Source organism: Dysidea avara, chromosome 1 (genome assembly GCF_963678975.1).
Source record: "Dysidea avara chromosome 1, odDysAvar1.4, whole genome shotgun sequence".
NCBI classification, from domain to species: domain Eukaryota; kingdom Metazoa; phylum Porifera; class Demospongiae; order Dictyoceratida; family Dysideidae; genus Dysidea; species Dysidea avara.
In genome coordinates this window covers 62,595,306-62,603,691 of record NC_089272.1, presented here as the reverse complement: position 1 = coordinate 62,603,691, position 8,386 = coordinate 62,595,306, and the positions used below count along the sequence as shown (strand labels likewise).

The following is an 8,386-nucleotide window of genomic DNA, read 5'->3' as shown; positions in this document are numbered from 1 at the left end:
AGCTACAGCCCAAATATCAAGTAGATGTACACTGCAAAGATCTCACAAGTAAATCTACATTGCAAAAGTATCACCACAAAAATTAATGCAATCGTGGGAGCAATTGGAAACAGTGGAAATGGAAACCAGAAACGGAAAGTGAAAATGGAAAACGGAAATGGACAAATCGTCATATAACTGTACCCTAGAGTAAAACCCTTGTTTAGTGGCCACCTCTTAAAGACCACCTTCTTATAAAGACCACATTGTAATTGATGGAGGACCGCTTTGTGGTCACCTTTGATAAAGACCACCTCTTTACATGGTAATATTTGGTAAGCTTTAAACATGTGTATTTTCTGTCGGTTGAATGCAATGAATTAGACAGAAAATAAGCTCCCGCATGAATACTATATGGTTGTCATGTCGAGCCTCTCTCACGTGACAGTAGGTATAAAAGGTAAGTTAAAGTGTCACAATTCATTCTACGCCACGTGTTTGTACAAGTGTGTTAAGGTCATTAACAGTAGTCCACGCTTGGTGGTGCATAACCCAATGTAGTACTGTGTTGTGGTTGGTTGTAAGGGTAATAGTATGACTCATATCAATGTCATCGCTTTGTTCATATGAATTCACTCAAGTCATATACCATCATCACTTAGCCTTGTACCAGCATAGATAATACAATGGTACCAGAATGTGTCATACAAAAATATTCCACGCAAGTATAAAATGTAGCTAGTACACTACAAACCTTCTGTATCAACGGACAGCCTAGACTTTCTAGCTGTTTTGATAAAGCGGTCTGACGTAAGATGTTTGGAACCTAGCTATTGAGAGGTGGTCTTTGTAAAGAGTTGGTCTTTATAGAAGGTGCCTTAGCCATCTTTGAGATCTAATTATAATGTGGTCTTTGTACAGGGGTGGTCTTTATAAGAAGGTGGTCTTAAGAGGTGGCATATTTAATTACATTAGCGTTTTGCAGCGCTAATTTAGGGTGCGCGTGTTTGAAATGGCTGTAGCAGAAGAAGACCCTACTGCCGAAGTATGTCTAGAAGTGTTTATAGAACATTACCCCAAACTGATAGATGCATTACCTGTTGCGACGTTGATGTCGAAGTTCGTATCTGCCAAGATAGTGAACTTTAAAGAACAAGACGCCATAATGGCTGCAGACACGCAACAAGAGAAGGCTCGTCGCTTCCTACAGTTTGTCGCTGTCCCTTTAGAGTCGTCTAAGAAGACACACACGTTCCGTAGTATGCTAAAAGTGGTTGAAGGACATGGCGGAGCATACGCGTATCTCGCTAAAGACATATACAAAGACCTACTTAAAAGAAAGATCAATCTGGTGTTATCCGAAGATGTTACAGATGATTCGAGTACGTCAGCACAAGGTACTTTCCTCTCATTGTGTGTGCTTGGGTGTTATCCCAAGGGGTAGCCATTTCGGTATTATATCATTTGTAAACCCCATGCCAGTACGCAATATAACGGGGCAGTACTGGGCAAAAGTCCCAGTACCTGTCCCCAGTACTGGGGATTTTGACTCAGTGACCTGCTGAGCAAAAGCTGGCAAAATTCTATTGGTAAAAATACGCATGCTACGTTAAGAGTTTATGCACATTTTAATTGCTTTGGCATGTGCTGAAACGAGACTCAAATCAGATTCACCTATTTGTGTAGAATAAGAAGAATCTTTCATATAGATAGTATAAGGAACAAGAGTTATGGGTACTTATTTATGTGATGCGGTAGGAAAAGTTTATTGTTGTCATTTCTTGGCCTTCTTTGTCCACACAAAGACTTACAAGGAAAACAATCAACCTTGATCAGTCTGCCAGTCATGGTGAACAGACTGAGCCAAATCCCAGGTTGTTTTAGTCGACTCGTGAGTTATAAGTGCCTGTAATTTATTAGCCGTGTTGTTGCTACACAAATCAAATTTATTCCTTTCCCAACTGTCTACCACTATAACTCAAAGGCTAGTCATTACAAAAGGCTGAAACTTTGGCTGGCCACTTCTTTGTACTATAGATAACAGAAGAAGTAAAATGGAATCAGAGGAATGTGTAGTTTTTTGCTCAGCTGGTCACATTTAATAACTTGCGTAGTCACAAGTACAGGCCAGCTGTGCAGGACACAAGCTTGTACACGGGATATGAATCAGACGTGACTAAAATGCGGAATGGACTGGAAAACGGACTCACAAACAGACTGGGAGGTTACCTTAACACGTCAATTATATTGCTTGGCAGCTCTGACATTACATACAAACTTGCTTATAGTAGCCACTCCACTTCCCCTTAGCTGGGACGATCACAAAGTGTGTACAATATGTCCTGCACTTTAAACATTAATGCGTGTTTGCATGTCATGTATGGCAACACTCAAAATGGCTCACTTCTAAGTGCGGCGATGAAAGTGGAGTCAACCCATTACCTCGACCAGTACTTTCTAATTAAAGCACATTGATTTTTTCATAGATGCTCATTTTTCTGCATGCCCTTTGGGTTAGTTAGTGCCTATAAGTTAAGCATCAATAAAACAGATAAGTATATTTTTTTGATGATTTAACGGTTTAATCTGGTAACCTGCAGCATTACGTATATTAGGTTACAAAACAAACAAACAAAAAATTAGCTACAGGATCACAAAATGTCACAAAAAAAACTGTAGGCTACTACAAACCTTACATGATCACAAAATGGTTATGAAAACACAAACATCACTGGTACAAAGACCATAATGAAACACAGCTACACACAATGTTACACACAATGTTACAAAGAATATTTACAAAAAGAATTATCAACAAAATCAAGTGAAAACACAAAAGGTAAGTTTGTTACAAGCCAAATATGAAAGTTGGTGGAATAATCCAAATTAGATACAAAGGTCTAAATCTAAAAAGTATGGCATACTGCTGTGGTGTCAGATGTTCTTGGACATCTGGTGGAAGAACAATGCTGTTGGGATAAAAATATGTAGCAGGCTAGCCAGCTACAGTAAGGCAACCTCCCCATTCCGTTTGTGAGTCCGTTTTCCAGGTCCGCGTTTACTGATGTGGGAATTAGCTACACCTGTAGGATTATTAGGAGATTAAACAACCTCTATGCCCGAGTAGTGGGGCTTGGTAACTGTCAAATCTCTTAACTAGGGGTGGGTCTTAACATTGATACTGTTGGTCACACTAGTGTCTCGCATAGCCAGCTACAGACTGCTTTTTTCCTTTTGTGGTAAAAAGGGCTTGGCTACTGGGTTTTGACTGTCTAAATTTTACCTTTAGCTCACATAATCTTACTTGTTAGTTTCCACTTTACTTGCCTCATCAATGATCTATTATACCATTAATTATCAGTCTGTTAGGTAGCTTTTGTAAGTCATGTGATGCATCTAATACAGCTATCTAGCTCATCAAAATGTAATAAAAGTTCACTTGTATTGCTATTTTAAGTGTTGCTGGGTAAGAAGATAACAGTTGTATCAACATCTTAATTTTATCCGCCACACAAAATCAGGTCACGGCTTGATACACACCTTATTCCAGCCACAAGTGTTTCAATAGGAGGGACAACTCCCCTTGTGTATTGATGTACTTATTTCTTGTTGTGTAAGCAGTGTTGTGGGCTTGTACTTAGGTAGATCTGTTGTGAGTGCAGTTAGACACTTAGACAGAATGTTTTAAACTCAAACATAGTTCACATTATTGCTTCAGTCAAGAGCTTGACAGCTTGCCCATCACAGAAATCCTGGCTGATGTCTAATAACAGCAACTTATTATTGTTGACCAAAGTCAGCGTCCTGGAATACATCTGCTATCCCTTTGTTTCATACCAGTTCGGCTTGGCATAGTTTGAATTCACACTGCCTTATATTTTCTAACCATACCATCCTATATACTAGGGTTGAGACAAATAGTTCGAAGCTTCGTTCGGTCTTATAAAATTCGGATGCTGTTTTACCCCACCAAAGCTTCGTTACCATGGATACCAACATGTTAAACTAGTTGCACAAGTATTATCACTCTTTGTGGAAGCTGCCATTTACATACTTTTTGATGTAATTGTAGTTTAAACAATGGCTATACTGGTGCTATAACAAAGTATAGGAGTTTGTGCTACAGTGTACACCCTAAGAACCATCAATTGTGGTCATTAATAGTGACATGACATTTGCAACAAAGCGTCGAAGCTTCGGTAACATTTTGAAAAGAAGCTTAGGAGGATGTATTTGTACATTCGTTCCAACCCTACTATATACCCGGGTTAGAAGTTAGTGTGAACAGGGCCAACAATATAGTCGAGATTACAAAACTAAATTACACTTTGATGTAGTAGTAAATCACTAATGACTGTGCGTATACCTGTATTGAAAATATACTTTTGTAAGTTTGCAATTGTGGCCACCTCATTATAGTGACCATGTCAAGTAGGTCCCAAACATAGCAAAGCTGTGCTTCATGACCTCATTAATAAGACCACCTCATTATAGTGACCATGTCAAGTAGGTCCCAAACATAGCTAAGGTGTACTTCATGACCTCATTAATAAGACCACCTCATTATAGTGACCATGTCACGTAGGTCTCAAATATAGCTAAGGTGTACTTCATGACCTCATTAATAAGACCACCTCATTATAGTGACCATGTCACGTAGGTCCCAAACACGGCTAAGGTGTTACGCTTTTGTAGTTTTTCACAGCCTTATTAACAAGACTACCTCATTTACCATGTCCATTATGTCCCTAAGGTATACTTTATGGCCTCATTGATAAGACCGTCTCATTATAATGTCAGAAAGTGGGTAGCAGATTATCATCATTTTGGATCGTATTTTGTCCAGGTCATCCGCTTTACTACCAATCTGTATGTGATCATAAATTAACAAGCTTGATTGAATTCAATTGTGTGTATAGACAAGAAACATACATGGAGCCACACCCACTATTAGAGCTCCACTGATAATCGGATCAGTATCAATTCGGAGCCGATTATGGACATTTTTGGTATCGATCGGTATTGGTTATTCAGGTATTTCGATTCCAATTAATAGCCACTCGTCCCAATCGTCATCATCCTAACTGTCATCATAAATGCTATGCTAGCAAAGCTTGGGGTATGACAGGCTGGAAATGGTGTTGAACATTATTCTAGTGCAGAAAAGGCATTGTTAAACATTGAGCAAATGCTACTTACTATGAAAAGGTCGAAATACTCTAATAGAACAGTCACTGCACAATAAAAGGTTACATAGCTAACTTGATAAGTGTATAAATTGTATGGCAATTATTGGTATCTGTGTTGGCAAAATTTACTACTACGATTGGTATTGGTATTGGATCGGTAGGTATTTTTCTGTATCGGTGGAAGCCTTCCCACTATCTAAGAATGTGACTTGCTGTCTTGTAGCAGGGACAGAGAAATTGGGAGGAAGGGGAGGGGGGGGGGACTGCTCCCTTGTTTCTGGTTGTAAGCAACTAGTTTGGCATCCACTTATGGAAATTTTTGCTGTACAGTTGTTTGCTATAGACTTACATGCCACTCATTGATCATTAATATTCTTTGGTATCTACTCATTTCTTGCAGGTAATCTTCCTATAATAGATATTCTTTCAGTCTGTATCACTGTATAATCTATATGTACAGGAACTTGTGGACTTTTTAAATATAGATTTTTGTGAATAATTTAACTGTGTCACATATTGGTCCCATCCTGACTACTCTTTAGGTCAGTAGGTTAACCAGGTCAGCATTTGTGTGTGATTAGTAGAATTAGTAGATAATCACACGCATTTTTGTGTTCATGGAATAATTGTGCTCGTAACAGCCAAAATAGCACTTGGCTTTGCCTCGTACAATTTTTGCTGTTACTTGCGAGCAACTTTAAAATGGCACATAAGTTCTTCTGAATATACCATGAATAGTACTACACTGAACACTGTTTCTCATCATCCATATTTAGGTATAGCATTAGATCATAAGCTATCTTGGCATCCTCACATTGAAACACTCTGCCACACAAAGCCAACCACATACTGGGATTCCTTAAACGTAATATGTACAACCTTCCAAGACATCTTCATGAACAACTGGTTCTGCCAATGCTTGATTATTTCTCCTCCATATGGGACCCTCGCCATCACAATGCAATCAATCAACTCGAATTGATCCAAACTAGGGCTGCACGGTTTGTTACAAACAACCCATGGCAAAGAGATCACTTTGACAGCATCACCACAGTCCTACACCAGTTAAATTTGCCAACTCTACAAGATCGACATAGAAATAATAGACTAATTCTTTTTATTTAAATTACTGAACAACCTGCTTATTGTTCCTCCATCTTTTCCAAACAACAGAGCTAATCATCAACTAAAATTCTCTCACTACCACCCCAGCATAGAAATTTACTGTAGCTCTTCTTTTCCCATGACAACTATTAAATGGATTTCTCTACCCTACCCTGATATACATGAAATTGACATAGAAACTTTAAGGTCATACTTAGATCATTACTGTAATTGTACATTAGCATATGACCCCTAAGTGTTTTTCTAATCAATAAATAAATGTACAGGTATTTCCTAATTGCACCCATATATGTGTGTGATTACTTATACTAACCATACCTCATTTTTAAATTTAAGATATTTTAATTGCGCCAATGTAAGATGTGTATAGTAGTATTGAAAATTAGGGACATCCTTATTTTAAATTATTATATTGCAAGACCTCAAAGTTGAGTATATATATAAAAGTGCACTGTAAGTGGTTAATGGGGATATTCCTCATTAGCTTGTAGGCTGAATTGTAGGGGGTTTGCTAGGGATGCTTCGATACTGAAATTTTTATCAGTATTGGCCATTGTTGATATTGGTTATGGTTTAAGTGGCTCTGATACCATAACTGATACTTTTGGATGACATCATTTAATTGTTTTTCAAGATGGTGGTATATGTAGGGAGTGATTATGATTGTTAGTACAATTGAATGAAAAGTAAGCCACAAGATTTATTGAAGCCATACGTGGTGATTGAACACCACAAATCAATGCATGATGTCCATAAATCCAACAAGCAGTGCTATAAAGACATTAGCAAGCGTATTTTAAGTAAGTTGGCTTATAAAACAGTGGGGATACTGGCTGTTTCTTAAAAACAATTTGGCAAAGTATCAGTATCGGCCAATTTTCCACTAAACATGTATTGGTATCGGATCAGTAGGTAAAAAGTGGTATCAGTGCATCCCACACACATGCACGCACGCACACTGTGCTATTCGCGTACTTACAGATGTAAATGTAACTACACTGTACATACGCATGTACACACACCATACAAACACACTCACAGACAAATGTATGCAAACTTGTACGCACAGGTATTTATGTTTTGTGTGTCTGTGGGTGTTTGTGTGTTCGTATTTCTGCTGTACTATAAAACAGTATGTATATCAGTGTATACCTGTGTTTTCATGTGTAAACATCCTGTACATTCACTATACTCATTGCAGGTAATGGTTCTGATGTTCCACTTAATATTGGAAATCTAACAGAGCTGGTCATTCCCAGTATGGCCACCAAATGGTTTGAGATGGGGTTACAACTTGGTGTAGACTCTAAAGAACTGAAGACTATTCAACACGATAGTAGGGACAGTAAGACAGCTTGTAGGGCTATGTTTATGGAATGGTTAGATACCAAAACTAAGACAGACATATCATGGAAGAAAGTTTTGACAGCTTTGTCTAGCCGATCTGTGGGACGTAACACACTAGCTGAAAGCTTGAGATATCTAGAATGATATTTAAAATGTTGTTTGTGTTTGTATGTGTAGTTGTGATAAGTACCTTGTATTTCAATGAATTTAATTTGTCATTTTCGATACAGTAAGTGTGATAGCGCTGAACTGCAGTTGTAAGCTATCCCAGTAGGGAGCTGTGAGAAACTTTAAGTTACCTGTCTAGGTCTCGGATCCGATGCGTGTTTGGAATCCATGCAGGGAAGCCATTGCCTAGCCATAGATAAAGGATCTATGGCCTAGCCTCGTAAGTTTCTTGTCAGGTAAACAAATTTCTGATTGGGCGTGCCCAAACTTCGACTGGGTGTGTCGTAACGACTTCTAATATTTTAACTCGTCACCACGCAAGATTTCAAGGGCAACTGGAGGTAACCACTGAAGCGATCTGATAATAGACTACAAAATGTATGTACGTACTCGTGTATTATCGAGAAGCAGTCAGGAGGTCTTATTATAACTGACAATACATCCGGTCCTGCGATCGCCCGGTTAGCCATCAGCTACTCTATATTCAGTACAGTGTGGCATGATATGGCGGCTAAATCAACCACTGATAGGGAAAAACTACAGGAAAAAGCACTAAATAAATGTCACGACTTGCTTAG

At 38.5% G+C, this 8,386-nt stretch overlaps 1 protein-coding gene across 1 annotated transcript; it reads left to right on the top strand.

Annotated features, from left to right (window-relative positions):
* Positions 1-967: 967 nt before the first annotated feature.
* LOC136240283 (uncharacterized) lies at positions 968-7,865 on the top strand. Its single transcript, XM_066031228.1, has 2 exons — positions 968-1,376; positions 7,495-7,865. The coding sequence occupies exons 1-2, from the start codon at positions 992-994 to the stop codon at positions 7,782-7,784; spliced, it is 675 nt and encodes a 224-aa protein (XP_065887300.1). The 5' UTR covers positions 968-991; the 3' UTR covers positions 7,785-7,865.
* Positions 7,866-8,386: the final 521 nt, after the last annotated feature.